Source organism: Bactrocera tryoni, chromosome 5, assembly GCF_016617805.1.
Source record: "Bactrocera tryoni isolate S06 chromosome 5, CSIRO_BtryS06_freeze2, whole genome shotgun sequence".
Classification (NCBI taxonomy): Eukaryota; Metazoa; Arthropoda; class Insecta; order Diptera; family Tephritidae; genus Bactrocera; species Bactrocera tryoni.
The window spans coordinates 624290-649874 of NC_052503.1; the positions used below are offsets into that span (position 1 = coordinate 624290).

At 38.4% G+C, this 25585-nt stretch overlaps 1 protein-coding gene across 3 annotated transcripts in view; it reads right to left on the reverse strand.

Annotated features, from left to right (window-relative positions):
* The window catches only part of LOC120778700 (protein bric-a-brac 1), a 192942-nt gene extending 167796 nt beyond the window's left edge, over positions 1-25146 (reverse strand). For all 3 annotated transcript variants that reach the window (XM_040110656.1, XM_040110657.1, XM_040110655.1), the window contains exon 1: positions 22961-25146. In XM_040110656.1, coding sequence (XP_039966590.1) covers positions 22961-24961 — 2001 coding nt within the window. In that variant the 5' untranslated portion in view covers positions 24962-25146. The remainder of the gene's footprint in view (positions 1-22960) is intronic.
* Positions 25147-25585: the final 439 nt, after the last annotated feature.

A 25585-nucleotide genomic window follows, 5' to 3' on the forward strand; every position in this document is an offset into this window, starting at 1 on the left:
TAGCAAAATGTTCTCACATGAATACATAAAACATAAAAGTTATGCTAAACTGCAATAAATAAATGTAATAAGTTGTACGAACTGTGCGTCTGGCGGATGCCATAAAATACCGGAAAAATTTGTGCTGCAAAATAAGCATATAAAACATAAAGGACACACACACATAAGCAAACATACGAGATATATACTATATATAATATTTATACCCGGAACAGGGTATATTAAGTTTGTCACGAAGTTTGTAACAACCAGAAGGAAGCTTCGGAGACCCTATAAAGTATACTTACATATATATACATACATAAATGATCAGTATGTTGAGCCAAGTCGATTTAGCTATGTCCGTCTGTCTGTTCGTCTGTCTGTATATACATATGTGTACGAACTAGTGACCCATTCTTTAAGATACTGCTTAAGGTAAATAACATAATCTCCGAAAAAATTCTTCAGATCGGATTACTATAGCATATAGCTTCCATGCAAACTGAACACATAGTTACTAACAGAAATGCACCTGTGAAGGGTATTTAGCTGCGGTGCAATCGAAGTTAACGTTTTTTCTTGTTTTATTACACTTATACAGAGGTACAAACATACTTTGGCAAGAAGACGTAAATCTTACAAAGAGACGAGAATGAGAGCAAATGAAAGAATTGTGAGGAAAGAATTTCAGGAAACTGCATAAAAATAAATTAGTTGTAATATTTTACAACAAAAATAACAAATACATTAAAATAATGAAACAAATCGCATACATGCTAAAGATATACAAACAAAAAACAATAACAACAACAACAACACGAAAAGTATAGGTGTTAAAACTGACGATAAAAAGTGGCTAATCTACGTGTACATATGTATGTGTACGTACGTTGCCTTATATTGTCTTAATATATACATACATACACACATCTTCTAAAGTGACGACGAAAAAATAACAAGCGGTCACCGATCTGATGTAATACGCGTACAAACTTGCATAGTTGCTTTTGAAGAACAGGTGCCAACAATGAGTGGCGAGCGCGGGGGCGAGGGGCGCGCAGACGCATCAATTGGTTACCTTTCGAGCCCGAAGTGTGACCCCGGAGGCCAAACAATGATTGCCGACGGCATTGCAGCGAAGAGTCAAAGTCAATGTGCGGCATAGATACACAGTATGAAGGCATGTGTGTATGTGTATATGGCTGAGTGAGTGGCATGGTGAGCGCACATTGCTTGCCACGGACATATGTACATACTCTTGCCTTCTTGTATGTGAGTAACTAAATGTGGTCGCGTGGCTGTGGGACGTGTGTTCGTTTGGCTTTTCTTGGGGCAGGCATGGCCGCACGATCACGCCTTGAACGACTGGTCGGATGACCGACCGGCAGACAGACTGGCTGGTAGGCGAGCAATCACTCCAAGTAGCAGATTTTGTGCTAATTGCTCGCACACTGGCGGCAATTGCGTGATGGCTTGCGTTGTTGTTGTTGTTGTAGATTTCGCATTGATTTCTGGGCAATAAGACGTCGCTAAATTTGCTGTAAATTCGATCAGGTCGCGCCGACTGCATGCTGCCGCCGCCACCAGATGTGGCTTTTGTCGTTGCATGCCACAGCGTGAGTGAGTGTCGGTCGCTCTGTGAGTGTTTGCGCGAATGAGTGAGCGTTGTGCATTGTGTGCAGCCAACTGCCTGTACGCGGCGCGTTGTGCTGTCTTGGCTGTCTGTCCGCTGCTGCTCAGCGGCTGCCACAAATTCTTTATGGCATTTTAGCAACATATTTTATGGGGTCTTTGGCTTGCATCGCCGCTGAGCACGTGTAAGTGTGTGGGTTTGTGGATGCAACTGAAACTTCAAACGTATGTGCAACAACAAAGTTGCCGCAATACAAATAGTGAAGTGCACAGGCAATAAGAAAAGCAAATCAAGCAGCGGTTTTGTTGTTGATGAAGCGGCATAAACGCCTGTTGCAACACAGTTGTTGTTGCTGCTGTTGTCGTTGTTGTTGCAGAAAGATGTTGAAGGGAATTTTCATGCAAATAAATATTTACAATAAGTTGCGGCATTAATCATGCAGCAGCCGCGGAGTGAATTTGTCCAGTGGGGTCAGACAGTGGCTGAATACTCATCTGTGTGTGTTGGTGGCAAAGCGTCGGTCCCGCGGTTGAAAAAGTGTAAGCAGTGTTCCAGCATATATGTATTTGTATATTTGTCTAAGCGTATGCAAATTGAAATAAAAAGTGCCGATCGCAATCAAGTCAAAAATGTTAGGACGTCCGATCCAGAGTTCAAAGCGTTTGCGCTGCGCTGTGGCGCGCCGTGAGGGGCGCGTGTCAATTTGCATGTAGCAAGCGCGCAATTTCTCTCTGCATTTGAAGTTTTAGTGGCGGCGCTGAAGTGCCGATCGCGATTGCGGCGCGCAAACAGGCGGAACAGCGCCGCTTGCTTGCTTCACCATTTCACCATCGATCGATCTTCTTGCTGCCACATGAGGCACTAGAATTGAGCGAAATGAAAACAAACATACGCCATAATTACGCCGACACCGCGAGGTGACGGCGTCGGTTGCAGTATGGCAGTGGCAGTGGCAGACTGCTTTAAAGCCGCCGCGATCAGTCAGTTATTCTCATTGATCATGATTGTAAACACAGGCAGATGAAGAGTGCGCCCATACCCACACATATTTACACATACCTGTGTGTGAGTTTGTGTGATGCGCGCGGCAGTCAGCGGCGAACAAAGGAAAACACTCACAGTCTATTAAATGCTGGAAAATATTTGAACACACACACACTGAAAGCCGCGTGTGTTGCCGCCATAAAATCCGAATGAATTAAACATTAATAAAATTGGCGCAAAATAAATTAATTAAAAGCAAATGTGCGCGTTTACAAAAACACAAATTTTAAATCGAAAGAAAATTTGCTACAACAAAGTCGCTGCTAAGTGTTTACAATTTATATATTTCATAAACACATCCGCGCATATGCATTGTGTATACACGTGTGAGTGCGTGTGTTTGCTCGGATGTGCGCGCGTCGGAAGGCCTTTAGTGCCCCTTTAATGAGTCGAGTGTGGCTTATACGCTTAGCGTTGGAGAATGTTGCGAATATTTTATGGTTTTATTATATGCCGTTTCCAATGGCTGCTCGGCTGACTGACAGCCCGCCTGGCTCAGCGATCGTCGTGGCAGACTGGCAGGCGTTCCTGCTTGTCAGCGCTCAATCTTTAACCGACGCAAGTGCGCTGGTGCGTGACCATTTTGCCCAAACGCGGCACATTCGGGCTTACATATGTATGTACATGCATATGTACGTCATTTGTATTAATGAATATGTATCAATTCATAAATTTATCATTAAATATTCCTGAGAAATTCACTTGAAATTAATGTTTTCCTAATAAGTAATTAATTAGTAATAAATTTTAAGTCCGTGTGAGAGTTTGCATTATTTTTAATTATAAATAAAAATACGTGACTCCATAACATTTGTAAAAATCACCCGTTTTATTTGTTAATATCAACATTTCAGATTATAAGCTGAGCTCAGAATTGTTGTGATTTTTATATAACAGAAATACGCTTTTAAAAAATCGCGTCTATTTCTTCCATTTCTCTATTCCAAAGTAAAGATGGTGATTAAAACGAATTCGTTGGTCGGTTGAAAGTTATAGAACCCACCCATTTCGGTATGGCAATAAAAGGTTAAAAGAACCGGGCCTAGAAATTAACAATCAATACGCTATTGTCTTTTTAAATTACTCAGCTCACTTGTTCCTAACCATCAAGTTGTCACTATGAACAAAAATATCCCAAATTCTTTATATTCTCAGTATATCCTAGACATTTAATAACAGAGGTGGGCTTGTGGTTTCCAATTTCTAGAAAACTTATCAATATTTCAATATACATACATACTTACATATGTATATGATTTATCCACTAAGATCTACGGATTGTCTCTATTCATAAACTTATACAGTGAATCTTTTTGTTGGCACGTGGAACCGCCTTTTTGGGTCCACCTTCAATGACCTTCAACATCAACTTAGTTTGAGAATATTTAAATAAAAACTATTACATTAATTTTAAAAGCTTGATTTATATATTAATATCAAATCAAAATATAAAACAGAGTCATTCAAAGAAATTAAATAGAATTGCCTCTGAAATGCCCAATAACAATAATTTCGTTTCGAGAAAAATTCGTTTAAAGTTTTCGGAGCCAATTACACTAAGTTAAAAAATTCTTACAAATATGATCATATCGTCGAAACTATTTGCCGGATCAATTTCAAATCTTCAGAGAATAACTTCAAATAAAATTTAATTTCTTTCGAATTCACAAGTGGACGTAACCTCCTAAAGCAGGCGAGTTGTGCCAAACGAAAACTGCAATTAATATAAATGAAATAATTTAAAAAAAGTTTCAATTATTTTTACTGATTTTTTAATCTCAATTTATAGGCACTAAATTTATCGAACGCAGTACTTAATTGATGTCTTCATGTTATAATTACTTATATTCGCCTTGTTGTTGTGCCTTAACTAGTCCGTTTATTAACGAGTTTGCAGCCACGACAGATCATATACATATGTACATATGTGCGCTGGTGTTGCCACATGTATAGGTTTTGGTAACCATCACGCGGTGCTAACGGTGCAGACTTCGGTTTTTGTTGTTGTGTTTTTGCGATAAGAAAAAACTGTAAATGCGACGAGTTGTTGCTAAATGCACCCGTTAATTTATTGCCAAAATGACAGAGAGCCGACTTTTTATAAAAATGTTCACGACGTTAAAATATATTAGTTATATAATATATGTAATAAGCATACATATTCATAGATGCAATTACATGAAATTGCTATGCTTACAACTTTATTAAGTGCCGCAAGAAAACGGGTAGAATTTTGAACGAGTCGTCGAACGCAACAGCCTTACCACTTTTCTAAAGCCATATTCAAATCAAAGCATAAACTTCACAAACTCACTTCTAATTTAGCTTACCCGATCAACCGAAATTCGTAAAAATAAATCGAAAAAATATCAGATCTCTACATCATAATTAATTGCTCGCAAAAACTGCTACCAGATCTAAATCAATTATATAAAATATTTTTTACAAATACAAAAAATAATATTATACAGAAACAACAAAAAAAAAGTTCAATTAAAAGCTTGACTCCGGTTGCATAATAACCTTCACGAGTATAAAAACAAGATTTTTATCGTTTGTTGTTGTTGTGGGGGCAGAAGACATTCCTAAAGTGATTTCGAGGAATGATCAATTTCTTGGGGAGAAAAAGACGTTGTGTAATATTTCAAATCAATGTCTCTAAAACTGAGGGACTATTTCCCGCATATATGTACATACATATGTATACACAGACGGACTAAACTTACTTACTTACATAGTTCGTAAAGTTGATATTTTTTCAAATATGTACTTATCTTGGTATATTATAGGATCTCTAAAATCTCCACCTGGGTCCTACAAACTTCGTGTCAAACTTAATATACCCTGTTCAGGGTATAACAACAAAACAAAAGTGAAAATAAAAACGCGAGACAATTTCACACAACTTTGCGAATCATGGAATGCCGACCTGCTGCATTGCAGTGGTAAATATTTGATTTGTTGCAATAACAGTAACAACAACACAAACAGAAAAAAAGCGGCAGCAGCAAGTGCCCGTATAAGACAGAACGGGCACACACGGGCGAAGCAAGGAGCCAACGCTCAGGCAACAGCATCCGCAAATGCATTTATTAATACGGCAACAACCACAGCAAAAAACGAACAACAAGAATGCTCTGCTCAAATTAAAATAAATAAATAAATGAATGAATATATATACATATATGTATATTATGTAGTTGTATGTGTACATATAAATGATAAATGGCAGGCGAAGTGAAATAAAACAGAAACACAACAAAAATGCGCGCACCGGAAATATAAATTAAAACTATAAATAAATAATTTTTTAATATGTATGCGCAATTGTGCGTATGAGTGTGTGTGTGCTGGTGAACAACCAACCAAAGATCGAAATAAGATGAGTCAGTAGCAGATGCAGCCTCCGCGTACGTTTAACAGTCGTAGCACCTTTGGCGCAGAGGCTTCAAAAAAGTGAAAGAACGGAATATAAAAAGAAGTAAGAAAGGCCTAATTTCGGGTGCAACCGAATATTTCAAACTCTTACAATTTGTAAGAATCACAGTCAGGGAAATACTCTAAGATTTAAAACGTCAACCAGAGGAGCGGAGTCTAAGTAATTTATACATACATATATACATATCAAAATATTCTCTATATAACTCATACACTGACCGACATATTCAGTGGTTAGTTATGACACTTTATAGCTTTTCGGTTAATGGCGTTTCGTGGGCGTGGCAGTGGTTCGATTACGATTTTTCCTACTAAGGAACCCGCATACCAAGTTTCATCAAGATAAATTTTTACTCATGTTACAGCTTGAACGGACCGACGGACGGACGGACAGATAGACAGACAACGGATTTCAACTTTTCTCGTCATCCTGATCATTTATATAAAGTATATGTATATCGCTTAGTTTTAGGTGATGCATACAACTGTTAGGTGAACAGAACTATTATACTCTGTAGGAACAGGTTGCAAGAGCAAAAAATAACTAAAAGAAGAACAAGGAATGAAAGTAAAGCTGAAGTTGTGGCCACAAGAAAACGATATTATACTATAAAATATTCCTGGTGTAGGAATAGCCCCGTGGATTACTTCCAATTTTGAAAATAATTGAGACTAATTTTCTTCGATTTGTTGTTGAGCAGAAATGAACATAAAATATATTACCATGTATAGATTTTTTTAGTTTATTAATTTTATATTCCACTTGTAAGAACTTGTGATAATGACTACTTTTTAATTATAAACATTTTGAAATTCAATTTAAATCTGACAATTTTTCCATTAAAATTTCAAGTCGAAATGGTTGCTACAATAATAATTCCTGCAATCTTTTTGATTACCCAACGTTGGCCGTTGCATAATTGAGTTGGACTGAAATTACACTGAATAAAAATAGTTGATCAATTCCCAAGCGATGATTATATCATGTCATTCCTGTTCAGTTCCGAATGATTTAAAATAAATCCATTTGTCAAAGGATAACTATTAATTGTTAATTAAATTCGTCGACTTCTACATTTTTAACCAATAATAATGTAGCCCGATTATTGATCCAGTTATGATCCAAGCTTTTATTGTTTTTGTGATGCACTGAGTGTGTATACGTACATATATGGTTGCAGTTCTATTCTATCATTCCCAATATGTATATAAAAGTTGTATTATGTATAGTATATCTGAGACTGAATCAGTTTGCAATTGTTCGTACATTTGTACATATTTATGGTTGCCTTAGGATTAGTGAAGAATGGCAATCCCAGTCAGGTCTAAGAAAGCACCACCGAAAACTCCATAGTTGCTGTTTAAATCTAGCATTGTTCTGCACTCATCTGAAATTATGATTGACCTTTTTATCAACATTGCATCTATTCCGCTATTTCTGTGGTGCGATTTTCTGTGATGATATTAAAAATGTCTTACCGGTTCCACATGGTGCGTCCTAAAAACTGCCTTGTTCAGTTTGAAGTAAAAACAAAATATTTAAATGATTCTTACAAATATGAATTTCGAACAAACGCTTATGATTTGAAATATAATTTTTGTTTTTATGAACGGCTCAACCGTTCTTGAGTTATAAATAGAGAATCAACACGGCTTTCTTTTATGTGTATTGACTTAATTCCCATTTATGTATATAAAATGAACAACTTGTTGAGCTGTCTGTATATTCTCGAACTAGTCCCTCAGTATACTGATCTGAAATTTTGCACATGTGTTTACTTTAACGGTTTTTCTTGTGGTTGATAGTTTTCAGAACAGAGTTGAATAATTTTGTTTCGAGTTTAAGTTAGTTACACTGGCAATATTTTGGTTCAAATGTCAAACAAGCTCACTAACCGAAAACGTTATGAAGGTTAGGTATGTAGTTAGAGTACCTGTGAAATGTAGAATCATCTTTCACCCTATTTAAACTTAACTAAAACCTCTTCGGGTTATGATACTTCTAATCATAAAGGTGTTACTGTCATCTGTCCATGACCAAAATTTTTAAATCTCTCAAAAATCAGAGTTTACAAAGCAGTACAAACTTTGCAGTGGTACGTGTCTAATTTGAATGAAGCTGGCACGGTCGGCTACATGTCCATGGCTATTGGACTCGATTAGGTTGTTTCTGGATTGAGGCTTTGGGTAGAAACTTTATTTTTCCTTACTTAATGAGTCACGGGTCTTGAAATATTCAAAAGAGAGAACAGGAAAGGTAGATGCTTGGAACTCTTAAAGTTTTCACGCGATTTTTAACTGTCTGGGAATCAAATGGATATTTCGGGTATACACTCAAGATCAAAATCGACCTGGACTGAGTTATTTACCATAAAGTGTGCCCACAAACCGAATCGGTAACGGTTTTTCAGTAAATTGGTACAAGCTTTTCAATGTTCGTATGTTCGTCTCCATATGCCAATTCGTGTGTGCAGCTGACGATTTAAACAACGCCAAAAGTTCGACCTTGAGTGTACTTCGGCCAACACGAACACTAAAAATATGTGAAGGACGTCGACGGGCGCTTGATGAAAAAATGTTGTCTTTACGGAAATGAATAATTTCTATTGTTTTCAGAAAATACATCTTCTGCAATCCTTAGTATTCGTAAAGCGTCGTTATTATGAGTTCAGCCACAAACTGAAAACTAAAATTTCTGTTAACACTCGCGCTGTTGCTATTTTCCTAATGATTCTTGATTGCAGAATTTCATAATTATTATTTTTAGTTTACCAATTCAATTAAATATTGAGTTATCCATCAGTATAATTGACGTTCGGGCTCTTTGTATACACCTACCATCACAATCGATTAATATTAATTGCAATTAATGTTGCCAAAGCATTAAATAATGAAGAACTTGAATCAAATACATATAAACATACATACCAAATAGATAGACGAAAATAAATAAATAAGCGCAATGATGAAGCTAATAAAAATACCGACAATATGAGTATGGGGTATGCTTGGACTTGCCTGAGTGCGAGTGTGTGTTGGTATTTGAGGCAGCCACAGCTCGGCCAATATGTTGATGAGTGCGCCAATGAGTCTCTAAACAATTCAAAAGAATTGTACCACATTTCCACAGAGACAGTATAAAGCTATTACAAATATATGTATATATTATATAAATAAATAGGTCTGTGTGTGTGCATTGGCGGTTATTGCAGATGTGGCTTAGATACGCGCACAAATGGACAGCGAGAATGCGCAGCTGCCAATGGTTTATTGCCTCATCGTATATGTATTTACACTCATAATAATAAATTTCTCAGAAGAAATAAACAAAAATTCATTAAATTAAAAAATGAAAACAACGCAACTACCCAAGCTATAAAGTAAAAATAAGAAAATTTAAAGAATTAAGAGCTGAGACGGATTAAGCAAAATGAATTAAATAAATCAATTTGAGAAAAAGCAATAAAAATTGTGCAGATGTACAGGGCAAATAAACAAACATGCAAATACATATGCGAATACATTTATACAAAGCAAAAGTCAGAAGACGCAGAAATTGTGCTGCAGAGGTGTGTTGCATGCGCTGCTCCTCATTGCGCTTAATGGGCGTATTTGGGTGTGTATGATTATATGTATGTATATGTGTGTGAATGTGTTCATTGTTGTTGCCATTTGGTGCGCACATTTTGCATTACTAATTACTTTAATAGTTTCACATGAAATTAAGAAATTAGAATTCCCAACCCAACTTAGACTTCACGCAACTCAGTTTTATGCACACATATACAAATATATATAGCACATATGTATGTGCATACATATACTATGTATATATATATATATATTTGGTATTCGTTTGTGTGTGCACCTCTGTTCAGGTTGCAACATAAATTTTCTACATTAAAAATATTACATATGTACATAAAGTCAGAAAGTTGTCTGAGGTCTACCACTAGTGAGCGCAGGGGGGAAGAGCAACTACTGAACATATATGTACCTGATTTTGAACATTTCGGCTGCACCGAAGCTACACTTTACAAGTGCATTTTTATACCCTGAACAGGGTATATTAAGTTTGTCACGAAGTTTGTAACAAACAGAAGGAATCGTCGGAGACCCTATAAAGTATATACATAAATGATCAGTATGTCGAGCTGAGTCAATTTAGCCATGTCCGTCTGTCTGTCCGTCTGTCTGTCTGTATATTTACGAACTAGTCCCTCAGTTTTTAAGATATCGTTTTGAAATTTTGAAAACGTCATTTTCTCTTCAAGAAGCTGCTCATTTGTCGGAACGGCTGATATCGGACCACTATACCATATAGCTGCCATACAAACTGAACGATCGGAATCAAGTTCTTGTATGGAAAACTTTCACATTTGACAATGTATCTTCACCAAATTTGGAATAGATTATTTTCTAAGGCAACAATGTAATCTCCGAAGAAATTGATCAGATCGGTTAACTATAGCATATAGCTTCCATACAAACTGAACACATAGTTACTAACAGAAATGCACCTGTGAAGGGTAACCGAAGTTAACGTTTTTTCTTGTTTATACCATAAAATGATATAAAAGATCGCTATTTTGAGTTCGATCTGAACAATGGGTCGAAGATTTTACCCTTGGTTTGGGATAATAGTCCGTGCCAAATTTAGTGGAGATGTTTCCTCATGAAGTTTTCCATACAAGGACTGTAGTTGAATCGGTCAGTTTTTATGACAGTTATGTAATATAGTAAGTGGATATTGGTGGTTCCGACATAACAGCTGCTTTTGGGGAGAAAAGGACGTGTAAAAATGTTTCATATACAGACGGATAGGGCTAAATCATTTATATTTAAATTTTATAGGGTATCCAAGGATTACATCAAGCTATTACAAACTTCGTGGAAAACTCAATTTACCCTTTTCATATAATATATTTCGTGATACTCCTTCTTTGGCGAAGATTCAATCTGGAATCTGCACTAATCGTATACAATATCCTAACACTTAATATCGAGAGTATATTTTTTTAGACTGCCAAGGTACTTAAACATACCGAAAAAAACATATTAAAGCAGGTCTAAAATCAAGGTTGTTTTAATAGTTTCCTTCGATTATCGAGGTGTAGAGCACTCCGATTTCCTTCCGACCGGCCATACTATCATACCATGGGCCGGCCAAATTTTCAACCAATATCGTGTCGCAATCACCGTTTTCACCTAATTTAGCTCCGTGTGACTTCTGGGTATTCAGCAAACACAAACGACCGCTTCAAGGAAGTCAGTTAGAGTCAATTGAAGACATCAAACGACAATCGCCATGCACATTGAGGGCTATTCCCGATATTGACATTAACACCTGTTTTGAGGAATGGAAAAAATGTTGGCACAAGTTTATTCGGGCAAGGGGGTTTAGTTAGGAGGGACGACATAGATTTTGAAGAATAAGTTAAGAATTGTAAAATTATGAACAAAGGTTTACTAGTTTTTGCTGATAGTAGTAGATATTTTCTACGCCTACGGAGATCCTGTTCTTAACGCACCAAATTTATACTCTGACTACAACAGCCATCAAGTACCAACCATATGGTTTGTAGAGAAACCAGGCCCTGTGATTTTCCATGTAGCAAGTTCTGATTAACCACGGCAAGCAAAAAGAAAAAAGTGATATTTATTATAAATTTGTGTAACTGACGTCTCGCACTTATCTGTAGTTTCGCATCTTGGTATCTTAATGCTGATGCGTATGTAGTTGTACGCGTGCACATGCCCCGGAATATGGATCCTATTGCGGTGCATTAATATCCCCCAATGCCAGGCGTTCAAATTAATTTTGTTCCTTTTATTATTTTTATAAATATCCATACGGCAACTCCACACTATTGTTGTAGTATTTGTTGTTGCCCTGCAACATTCTAATCGGCTTTAGTGTGCCTTGCACAATTTATTTTATTTATTTCCATACTCCTAATGCGGCATAAATAATTTATGCATATAAATAACGCACGATAGCTGATACCCGCTCGACTGTCTGGCAGCTCGAAGATGCAGCAACAGCGACCGGAGCAGCGGCTGTGAGCCAAAACCAGACCGCATATTCACCGGGTTCGCCGTGGTGGTGATTGTGGCAATTGACGGAGATACTCTCCTGTGTGCCTCCAGTGGTTGATTGTCGGCGCTGCCTTGTCGTTCACCTTTCTCACTGCGATCATTTGTGTGCGACCCCTGTTTAAAATCTTTAAATATCCTTCTTTAAATAAGTACATACTTGCGTGGCATATCGGAGAATAATATTTATTTGTTTTACATTATTCTTTTTGTTCGAGAATCGCATTTCTCTTCTCCCTGCAAGCACGCTTATGAGTTATATGTTTACTTTGCTGCCAATTTCCCGACATCTGTCTCAGAAGGTACTATTAGTTTTTGGGTGTGGCGAATTAAAATACCTAAGTCTGTACACGGATACACCATAGACTTATAAGTGCTCTGCCACGTTCGTAATTCTTAAGTCAGAATTCTTGTGAAGATCTTGTTGGTGGATTAATCACATTTGACTTAAAAACAATAGATAAAATGATTGCCAGTTAAGAAAGAATAATGAGCATCGAATGCGAGAGCCCTTTGGAAAATACTCTGACATTATTGTACTCTCGTAACATGTTGCTATAGAGTATAAGAGTTTTGTTCACCTAAAGCTAATCGAAATGGATACAACGTTATATATGTATGTATATAGAAAAGATGAGGATGGCTGTCTGTCCGTGTAACCGATGCCTTAAGTAATACCAAAAGAGTCTACAAAAAATGGAGGTATCGCTATGAATCTTGGTGTACGTGCTTCTTGGCACTCAAGAACGTTGGTATTGCATATGGGCGGTATCGCCCCAAATAAAGATATAAATCATTTCGTGAAGGATATTAAAGTATCTGTTGTTTGAAACATATTTAACAGTTGGCATGGCCCCGCCTCCTAATAAGTTTGCTGGGCATATCTCACTAATTCCTAAAGTTATTTCAACCAAACGTACTGAGAAAAAGTCGTCGTACCCTTTCTTCAAACATTGTGCAAATACATAAATGAAATCAGATGAAAACCATATCGTCGCACCACATAATGGTTTAGCTAAAAACTACTGTAGCTGAGATAACGCAGTAAATAAGTTCGACGAATCACTGAATTTCACATTTTACATGAAACGGAGAGCCTCAATGAACACGGGGTCAAAGTTGAACAATGGTTAAACCGCCCACCCACGGGTAAAATCCTTTATGTCGATAACTCCTTGACCTATTATAACACAATTTTATGCATAACGTTACTTTGCCATACATAAACTTTCCTCTGATTCTCTAGTTTTACTGTCTATATAAATCGAGAGTCATTGGCGTTATCAAAACAAAACTTTGCACACAAAGTTTAAAGCCTAAAAATAGTCGAAATGTGACAAAAAAATTTCAAGTCCTCAAGCCGAATTTATGGACCGCCATGGATCAAATAGAGACAACTATAACCATAACTTTCGGTTTAATTTATAGTGTTTATGTCGGTGGATAGATAAAATGTCTAGGAACTAATATAATTAAATTTATAAGATAACAAAGTTGATCGTAGGCCACTCACTATTACGGGGATTAATGAAAGTTGAATTTTTATGCAACACTTTTAATATAAACATGTATCGAGACTTAATAGTTTTCCTGCATAGATCCTTACAAATTGCGATACCATAAAACGTTCGGTTACACCAGAACTTGACCCTTGTAACCGGTTCTGATCGATGTCTCTTTCAAGGTTTTTAAAATATTTCTTTCTTTCTGTGATAATCTCTTTGCATGACCTCAAAAATATACTGAGTGATACCATGTTGAGTAAAAAATATACACATATTTCTTTTCCTCAGAGAGGGAATGACAGTTCAATGCGGTATTTGACATGTGATCTTCCACAACTATACTAGAATGGACTGTTAAAGAAATAGTATATAATAAGTACACTTGCTTAATCTCAGATTGCGATGTCCTTTATGCTAAACACCTTACTGCTTAATTCAATATTTATCGTTTACCCAAGTTCTCAACTAGAATTCTTTAAACACTTCTACTGATATTATTTCCTGATCTTCGTGATAATAATTTAGACGTTTAACTTAATTTTTAAAACATGGTTTTTAGACCTTTTTATTCAAAAAAGCCTCCTTCTGTTTCAATGTGGCACATACCTATCGTAAGCCCAAATGTTCGGTCAAGATGCGATAAATCGATGTTTTGGTGATGTTTAATTCCATTTCCATGAATTTCAATTCGATTCGATTGATTTCGGCTGATTTTTGATGAATTCACGCACAGTTTCGATGGAATTTGCGGTGATCACGGATTTTGATTGGCCGACGTGTTGATCGTCACGTCGTCACTCGTGCACTCTGCTACGGAATAGGCAATCATCGCCATAAACTTTTGTTTCATCACTTCAAACGTTTTGGTAAAAGTTTTACAAATTTTAAAACAAAATTTATTGTTGTTTCTTTGTTCGAAACTCATTTTCGCACCGATAACACAAACATACTGACACTTAAAACGCAATAACTTCACTTTCAAAGGATGAAATGTCATGAAATTATTGGCGTACACCGCTTACGCGATTATAGCCGAGTTAACAACAGCGCGCCAGTCGTTCATTCTTTTCGCTACGTGGCCCCAATTGGATATTCCAAGCGAAACCAGGTCCTTCTCACTTGGTCCTTCCAACGGAGTGGAGGTCTTCCTCTTCCTCTGCTTCCCCCGGTGGGTACTGCGCCGAATACTTTCAGAGCTGGAGTGTTTTCATCCAACCGGACAACATGTCCTAGCCAGCGAAGCCGCTGTCTTTTAATCCCCAGAACTATGTCAATGTCGTCATATATCTCATACAGCTTATCGTTCCATCGGCGCATGAAGATTGCGAAACATAATAATGACAGATCCAACTTTGAGACGCAAATGATGCTGGGGCATACCAAGGCTCTCCAAACAATTTAGAAATTCCACTGGATAATTGACTTTGAATTTTCCAGTTTAAGTCAAAAACATCGGTATTTTTGTTAGCTAACATTGCGCGTGCACTTAAGAATCATAGTTACTATAATTTGGCCAATGTCCGAACATTCGTGATGAGTTCATCTTGCGTGAATTGATAAACGGCAGATGGAATTGATACCAAACCACCGGACCATTTCCAATTCTTAGCGAATACGATATAAAATGTCTTCGGCAATGTCATTCTTGTTCGTATCCCATAATTGACGCGGATTTGAAGGTTGATATGTCGAAATGATTATCGCGAAAAGTGTTCGATCTTCATTTGCATTCGAAGTAGCTATCGCATCGTCCATCGTTTGATTTCAGTGATTATCATGTTCCAGCAATTGTAATTGCTGGCTTGCTTCTCAAAAAGTTGCACACACCGTACCATTCACCATACGCAATGACTCAAATGACGTTGAACCGCGTACATTAATCAATAGCAACCGAATGTAGAAGCAATCGTCGTTTTTCGGGTGGATTGTGTAAATTCGTTTTAATGCATTAGTTGAGAACACACCTGAGTGGCCTTGCTTTCTGCGTAACTATTTCTTCGACGATGCATTCCATGTATAATATCAAGATATTTTCAAATAGACCAATGTTCTCGCAAACAGATCACTGAAGAAAGTTGAGAAAAACCTCGTCATTGTTAATTTTGTTGCTGTATTCTCTGGGAATTTCCGCAGAAATGATTTCATCAATTTGATCTGGTGTAACCACCATGCACCATCCAAAGAAGAATGTGTGCGTGCGGCAAACATCTCTTTTGCCACTCAACAGAGTACATTTAGCATCTAACAGCACCACATATACGTTGCTTCAAGATAAAGTCCATCAAACATCGTAACTGTTGTTTGAAAAGTCGCTTGCTGATTGACCGCGATCCGTAATTCCGCACGTATGTAGTGGTATCCTGGGAGTACTCGGTCATGTGCCTTGGGCTGCCAATGGATGTTGATGCCAAAAATTGCCGACCGATATAGCGCGACCTCTTCGTGGCATTGTAACAAATTTCTATTTGTAATTAATCATTTTGTATGAATTTTCAATAATTTTTTTTGAATAGCCGGAATAAAGACAGCAAATGACAAATTTGAACGATTCAAATAATTGAAAAACAAAACAAAAAAAATTAAAAAAAAAAAATTTGTTGAAAATACATACATAAGTTATTTTTTGGAATTGTCCAATTTTCCGACTTTTCCTCACAAAAAGCAAACGGTTGTTTATTATTTCTAAACCATCACCGATCCACAGCGAACAACTTCTGAAAATTTCATTAAGAGTGGTTCAGCCGTTCTCGACCATTAGCGTTACTAACAAACAAACATTCAATCGTTTGTATGGGGAAAAAGAAATGGACTGTTTTTGGGGTTTTCCGGAAATTATTCGAAATTTTCTCACCGTAAAAACCATCCTTCAACTTCAACGAACACTTAAAAAAAAGAATTGGCCAAATTGGTCCAGGCGTTGTTGAGTTATGCGCTTAGCAACACATTTTGAGATTCATTTTTATATACATATGTACATATGTATGTATGTACATATATAAGATTTTTTTATATACATATTTTTGAGTCGGAATTCTTTGAAAGGGGTACTGAAACCACTTAGTTCTTCGAAAGATCTTCTTGAATTTAGGACCCTGAAAACTGGTGGTCGTACAAACAATTAAAAAATGATTTCTTTCAGATAGTCAATATGAAACTTATAATGAGAATTGAAATTAGCTAATTACTGATTTGAAAACACTTAAATAAGACTACTAAAAATCTAAGGTATATTCAGAAATGCCCAGACCGGTAGGGTATAAACAAAATATAATCGAATGGTTCAGTTTTAAAACCTTGATTCTTTTAAAAACTGCAATAAAAACATCTAATTTGGTTAGTTGAAATTTAGAGACGAGAGAAAGAGAGAGCAGACTACACAGTTTCATTTGTTTTCTCAAATGCGTCTCCTTTTACTAAGTTTTGAAATGAGCACAGATTTCATGAAAAATATAATTTGATAAATACGAATAGAATAGAACACGGCCATTGCTTCTATGAGCTTTATAAATTATGTAATAATTGCAATTTCTCTAAAAATAAGTAATTTTATTATTAATGTAATGTAAAATCACAACAAATTTTATTAAAAGTGTACGAGTATACTTTCTATTATTTATAGCCATACATTTCATTCTGTTAAATAACAGTCGCTCCTGACAAACTTTAATGGGCTTTCATTAAATTACCGTAAACGTATCTAATCACAAAACATATCCGAGTACTACTTTTCGCGCTAGACACCTTCGTCTCCACATTAGCGACTCTATGCGCAAGCCAATGCAGTTTTCAGGCATTTTTATTATTTACATTCCATAATTTAGTCAATTTATACTATTTGGTTAGTGCGTTTTTTAACAAATCATCCGTTGCGGCGCGGCGGTCGCTGGTGGCAAAGCAATTCACGGTCATTACGAAATGTATTTTATAACCGCCAACAAACAGTTATAAAATTATTCACTTTATTCATCATCTTTTATACAATTTAATGGTGAATGTTTCTCTTCTCAATTTTCATAAAATATAAGCAATAAGAAGAAGAAGGTGAAGAAGCGGCAGCAGCAGCCGGCGGACGAATGAATAACATGTGAAACAATTCCAAGTGTCAAGCTTTGCTGGGAAACAAGTGAAGATGCCAATGCAACAACAACAATGTGCGCATATGAATTTCAGCGATGAGTTGCGACCAAAGAAACAACAAAAGCGAAGCAGGAAAGCGCAGGAAAGCGTTTAGACAGCAAAAGCTGTGAGCTGTTGAGTGCGAGAAAAGTTTCGATGAATGCGAGGAGAGTGCATGCTGCAGCGTCGGCCCGTACTATGTGGCATTAGCGAGCATAGAACTGCGTGTTTTACCGGCGGCACAGTTCGGAGGGGTGCGGTGGTTTGTCGGCGGTGCTGCGGATCAACAGTGCGCTGCTCTTTTGGTGCTGATTTAAACTTTATAAAGTTAGTTCCTACTATTGTTGTTGTTTTTGTGATAGTTGTTGTTGTTGCTTTTGATTAGTCGAAGTTTGCCATAGCGTTAATGAGTGTAATGAATTTTGCCGTTTTGGGTTAAGTGGATTGTTGACTTCCTTCCGCCTTGACAGACAAATTCAGTGATTTCGTCTTCCCTCAATGTGATTGTACACGCCACTGCTAGACAAACACAACAATTATCTATGTGTTTAAGCCCTGGTTGAAGTTTATAATTGTGGTGACGGCTGCAAACTGTTGGAAGTCACCGACTTATCGAATATTATGCACATTGAAATGAGTATTTTTATTCAAAGGAGTGGGTGATTTGGGTGGAGTTGAGGTATATCTTCCATACCTTGCTACAGGTTTTTACAGATATCAAGAGAAATGTCCGGGACTGTCGTCTAGGTTTAGGAGTTGAAGTGCAGTAGCGAATTTTTTCGGATATTTCGAAGACTTTTCTTGGTCCAAACGAAATAATCGGCGGTCTTATCTTCGACAAACTAAGATACATAGACAAAACTTCAAAAATTGTGTGATTAACTTAAACGGCTCTGTCGTCTTGTGAGAGTTTCATGATCAATTAAATACGAATTTTAGTTACTATAGCGGACAAGCATTCTAAGCTGCCCACGTGGATCCCTGTTAGCATCGGCTGATTAAACTATTGAGCTTTTGCCAATTTCTGTTCTGGCAGATTTAACTATATTAACTAGATATTGAGGTTATGCCATTTAACTTTTGATTCATAAGTGATTCATTAATACACCTGTTATCTTTAATCATCTTGCAAATTCAAGCCTTCACGGAAAGTACAATAAGTTGTAATCTATAAAAGGACTTCATGTGAGAAAAAAGCTTTGATATTCTGCATTTCTGTTGAAATCTTAGAGCTCAATTTCGCTTAGAGGATTACAGAAGAAGCATAAACTCTTCTCTCTGTGGTAATGATTGTTGTAGAAGAACCGCATTTTTACAGCATCACGGGTTTTGAGGTGTGAATTCTCGGATTCTTCTTCTTTTTTCTTTATAGGCGTAGGCACCGCTTAAGCGATTATAGCCGAGTTAACAACAGCGCGCCAGTCGTTCCTTCTTTTCGCGACGTGGCCCCAATTGGAGATTCCAAGCGAAGCTAGGTCCTTCTCCACTTGGTTCTTCCAACGGAGTGGAGGTCTTCCTCTTCCTCTGCTTCCCCCGGCGGTTACTACGTCGAACACTTTCAGACCCTTTCAAACACTTTCATCCATTCGGATGTCCTAGCCAGCGAGCCGCCGTCTTTAAGTCGGTTGTAGTCCTTCTTTCGTTTGCTATGGTGCAAACCCGCCATCAAAAGGGGGTTCTCTCATCCTAGGCTGTCGATAATTTCCCGCCATTGCGTGGCGGGTCCCCAACCCAACGGGTGTTCTTATGCTACCCAGAGTATACTTGGTCAAATACCGGAAGTGTTGAGCTGCTTGAGCCATATGTAAAAGAATCGTTTCTCGCCACTCCCAAGTGAATGGCGATCAGAGAACTTTCCTCACTTGCGTGAACTTCTACACATGGCTCCATCCTCCCGATCTACGGAATTCTAATAAGACAGTCTGTGGTTTTTCCGCCGAGGACTAAAAATTTTAGAAAATTTGACGTTTGTTCAAAAGCATTTTTCTTCGCCGAGGGCCATTAATATTTATCCATATCTAGCATGAACAAATGATTTAACAATTATTATTAATCGCTTGAACTTTTTTCATTATTAGAAAGGAATTGATTCAAACTTCTCCAACGTAAATGAGAGAAGTAAACAATGAATTGAGAAATCTTAAGCATTAAATGTAAAAACGCGCACAGAGGCTTAAGCCGCTCACATGTGCCACAAAATGCATTAACATTGGCGCGGCAATAGCGATGCTGTGATCCGGTGTCCATACCCGGGTTCTACGTCTAGTCACCAGCTGTCGATGTGTCATTTGTTTGAATAAAAAAAAAATATTGAGAAAAATATATGTATGTACAAGAAATATAAAATTAAACAAAAATAATAATAAATGTGTAAAGGAAAAATAAAATGATTAAAGGAGAGGACGGGCTTAAGAACACAAAGAACATGCAGCCAGAACGAAGAATTCGAGACAGACTCAAATATTGACAGATGAAGTGTATGCTTTGTGTTTACGCTGCTCCGCCGACGGTCTTAAATACACACACAGAAGTATGTATGTACTTGCTTTGCTTGTTTGTATGTTTGTAAGTATATAAGTGTGTATGTGTGCATGGGCTCTTAGTTGCATTCATTCAATATTCAACTTCGTTTGCCGCAGAGCGAGAATCAATTTCATTTTTTATAAGCAGATAAAAAGAAGATAAGTGTCAGTCAGTCAGTTAGACAAGAAGTCGGCGACGTTGTGCGCGCGCACACTCAGCAGCGCGCTGACAATAGATGTACTTAGCAGCATCCGATGCACACAACCGCGCTGCGCGCGCAGGCACACACACGCGTCCAGAGTTGCAATCGAAATGCTTCTCAGTTTGCCGTCGCTTAACCTGCGCTTTTGTTTTGCGCTATCCCCTTGGCTTCGTGATTAATTGCACTTTTATGTGAGTGCTATTTTTTTAAAGTATTTATAATAATTTTTAATATTTTTTTCTCACCCCTCTTCTTCTTTGCTTGCCTGCCACACACTTACATACATATGTATGTTTATATAAGTACGTAGAGGTGTGTGTGCAGTTGCACTGCCTTGCTTGTGCGCGTCATTAGATGTTTTTGTTGCTTATTGTTGCAGTTGACTTTTGTCGGTATTGTTTGGCTTGCAGTTCGTTGAACCGCTGCTGCGATCTTTTTTCTCGTCACGATGCGATCAATTATGGATTTAAAAAACTAAGAAAAAAACTAACTAAAATAAGTAATTTAAAAGCCATGCGGAAACCGATAAAAGTATACTCACATTAATATGTGTTTGTGTATCGTACTAAACAGATAAATATGTATTCCATATACATATGTACATATGTATGGTGGGAATAAGTCCTTTGGTCGGCTTATGTAGAATTAAAGTTTTTATAGCTTTTGTACATATGTACATATGTAAATCGATTGATGTGTGGAATATTAATATATATGTACATATATTTGTATGTTATCTATATTCGGAATGAAATATAAAGGTAGCGGGAAGAGATATACTTACATATATTCTGTAATTTGTATAGCAACTATATCCTACAGTGATACGACATCAGCGGTTCCAAAAAATGAGCAGCTTCTTGAGAAGCAAATTATGTTTAGGAAATTTCAAATTAATATCTTAAAAAAATTAGGGACTATGTCGTGTATATGCCAAGGGAAATACCTAAAGTTGTGAAATGTCAACCAACCAGATTGTCAACATATTCGGCATAAGGTTTGTTGGCAAAACAAAAATCATTATAATCATTATATGCAGTATATGGGAGCTGTGGTAGTATCGACCCGATTTTATCTATTAACTATTATCATCAGAGATAACTCAAATATTGGCCGATATATGCAGTATAAAGTCATCCGGAGCGAAAATGTCTTCCTTTAAGACAATGCCAAAGCAACACACATTGATAGTGATTCGCCTGAAGCTCCGGGAACTTGGATGGGAGTTTCTTATGCATTCGGCTTTTAGTGTAGATCTGGCCCCAAGGGCTTATTGCTTGTTCCTATTTATGGCGAATTATTTTGCTGGTGAAATAGTCGCTTCAAGAGTAGCTTGTGAAAATTGCTGCTCCGACATGGGTTATTTTGTAAGCTTGCCAAGCCATACCTCACGTTACAACAATCAGCTAGTCGATAGATATGCAATACCGTGGCGGGAGAGCCAAGTGTAATATTTAGCAAGCAAAGAGAGTGCTTCGTCTATTCGGCGATCAACAGGAACAAATTGACAGCGAAGAAAAATTCCATAAAGTTGTATAAAGTGATTGGTGGTGGAAATTTTCATTTGAATGTTGCTATTTAAATATACAAATATTTATATAATCTTATTTGTATTCACTGTCGATGTATGTTGCCACTTACTCTGTTACAACTAAATTATTAAAAATTATTTTAATGAATAAACGAATGAGCCGTGAGCTGAGATACAAAGTGAAGCAGCAAACAACCCGCTAGGAAAATATACAGCCGAAATTTATCCAAAAGTCGTTCTTGAGAATGTAATAAGTTGGGTTCAGCATTGATCTCTCCACCCATTTCTTCCTAACTAGCAACGCTGCCCTTGATTGTCTTAACCTTCGAGAGCGAATATTCAAACAAGCAATCCATATTTTTTTGTTTGAAAGAAAGCAGTGTCAAAACAAAGGCAAAATAGTGAATCGAAAATGACTACGCTAAGCTGTTGTGACGTTGTGCAATACTTAAGATTTCCCTACAGGGTATACACTATAAAACAAGGTGCTTGAGAGTATGTATGAGTTAGCGGCATACAAGTATTAACACGATCACAAGATCTTGATGCCTCAAGCATTAATACCGCTGTGGTGGCTAAAACGCAATGCCGATTAGTGTCACATTTGTGACGTCGCTGCGAGTAAATAATTAGTTTCAACGATGCTTATATGCGCGGCGTTGACGTGGTGTGTGGATACCGCGAACACGCGAGAATAAAAATCAGAATAAAACGTGATTTTCAGTGAGCGATCACTTAAATTATTATACTGAAATTTGAATTAATCACTTGGACGTCGAGTTCACATGTAATGTGTAGGTGGTTGTGATTGAGGAAACACCAGTAAGTAGTTAGATAAGTGGAGTTAAACATGAATTAGTTTAGTGAATGAAATTACTTAATAGACTCACCCGCTCTTCCTCGCGTATCATTTCCGCAATTCCCGGTTTTATTTCTAGATCATCGGCCAGTGAGGAAGTGTGATGATGTGGGGCATGCGTCGGCGGTGGAGCACTACCGTGTGGCATGCCCATTGCTCCCAAGTCCATTTGTGCAGCTACAGCGGCCGCCATCGCAGCCGCTTGAGAGCCCAGCGCAAAACGCGAGTCACTAGAGCCACCACCCTGCTCTGAACGACCGCTCACACCACTACTACCCACGGTTGTAGCTGTGAGTTGGCCACCAATCAAGCTGGACGGGTGTGTAGGCGTCACCGCTGATGAGGCAGGCGATGCGCGATGTGAGTGCAGGAGATGCGATTGTTGTGACTGGGCTTGTCCGGGAAGGTGTGATTGCTGTTGCTGCTGTTGTTGTTGCTGGTGATGTGCTTGTTGTTGTGACTGTTGATGCGACAGATGCGTAGCGACACCAGGTGGTGTGCGCATAGGACGCAAGAGAGATGGTGCCGGTGTTGTAGACGGTGAGGGCAGGTCTAAGTGAGTGGCGGTCTCGAGCAATGAAGGTGTTAGACGTGATGTACTACGCACGCTTGATTGCGTTGTGCTGGAGGGAACTGTGCCAGCAGCTGATGTGGTTTGAGGCGGTGTTATTATTGTACAATCGCGATCACGTTCCCGCTCCCGTTCGCGTTCAGCTCGTTCGGCCGCAATAAGACCACTTAAGGGACTTGGTGGCGGATTGAAGATCATGTCAGCTGATGGCCAACGTCGTTTACGTACGTGACGTGATTGTTGTTGTTGTAGTTGCTGCTGCGAAGCTTGCTGCTGCTGTTGTTGTGGCAAGAGTAGAGGAGATAGCCGTAACTCTAGATTGCTATTGGCACCGAGAATATCGCCGCTGGTGTTGCTGCCACTAGTTGCAGTACTGAAATCCCAGTCAGTGCGACCTAAGCGCAACTTCTTCTCAGCGTCCAGAAAAGATAACGGCTCCTCTGATTCCGCAAGCGGATCAGGATAATCCTTACGTTCACGTTTCGAGGCTGGAGATTCACCATCTCCGCCTCGCTTTGGTGAACACGATTTGGATGGAGAATGCAGTTCTTTCAGTAAACGTTCCGCGGCCGCTTCTTCTGCGGACACACTACCCGCGCTAACATCCGCCAGTCCGCGTACCTTCAGCATTTCTGCGATACGCAAAAGCGGACCAATCTGATCTTGACTAACATTGATCTCACCACGATACATGAATTCGACGATCGCCTTCAAATCGGACCAGTTGACATCACGCATGATAACAATGGGATGCTGGCAAGGTGTGTCCGAAAACAACATCTGAAAGTAGGGTGAGCACGCGGAGAGTATCATTTTGTGCGCCTTAATTGAACGTCCATCGCAAGCCAAGGTCACATCGACAAACGATTCGCTTTGCAAGAGCTGATCGAATACGCTCGTTAGATTGCTTTGGTAATTGTTCCAACGCAGACAAAATTGTTGCGGTACAGTGGCCGTCGAGCCAGTTGACGAATGCGGTGAGATGGCTTGAGCCGCCCCAACAGCACTAGTGCCACTGGGTGATATGACACGGGCCCCAATGTTCTCACCACCAGGTGTTGGCGTGTGTGCAGTGGTCGAGCATGCGGGTGGTATTGGCGATTCCTCACGCAACAGCGGAGTGCAGCGGTTTGCTTTAGACTCGTGTTCGCGCGTCGCTAAACTGTCGTCACCTTGTTCCACACCGGTTGCCGAGTGTGAAGGTGCTGGCGGTGGCGGCGGTGTAAGTGGACTGCCAAGAAAGCTTGGCAATACGGAAGCGGGTCGTGGCGGCGGTGGTTGTGGAGACGCGGGCGATGAAACCGATGAAGTCGATGAGGTGCGTGCTGCGAGATTGGCACGCTGCCGTGACAACATTGGACTTGAGAGTAGCGAACGAAAAGGCGATGAAGTTGTCGCACTATCGGCGGCGCTCAGCGGTCGTAGGCCGCCTCCTTGCGGTGGCGGTGAGTTAGACGACATTTTACCTACTGTCGCTCGGTGGTTAATCAATGATCACTATTTTGGTTTCGGTAGCGGCGGTTAGACTTGTTGGCTGACTAAAATTTTCATTCGTTCTTCAGAATTTAAGTTGTAAGAATGTAGTCATAATGGTATACACATTTTCTTTACATTCATATTTGTTTATATATTTTTATTTGGGTAAAATAATTTTTCTCACTTAAAAGATACATACTTTTGCATATATTTATAGGTTAGTTATTAAAAAGTTAGAATATAAGTATATATTTTTTTGTTTTTCAAGAAGTTTGATAGTTTTTGTAAAACTTATCTGTTTAGAATTTGTTGTGGACTTTAATTTATACGTTGACTTAGGACTAAGATAGATGGCTGATCTCCCATAAAGGCCAGAAAAAAACAGTAGTTGATTATTAAATTTTGGCAAAGAACCTTGAAACTGTCATAATTCTCCTTGGGTGTTTTAATTGTGAATATGAGAACGGAAGTATTTCAGCAGATATAGGTTTATATATAAATACACATACAGTGGCGTAGCTAGGGGGGGCGAAGGGGGCCGTCGCCGCGGGCGCAACGTCTTGGGGGCGGCAAAACGATCTTCGCTGTTTTTTAATATTAAGAAAAATA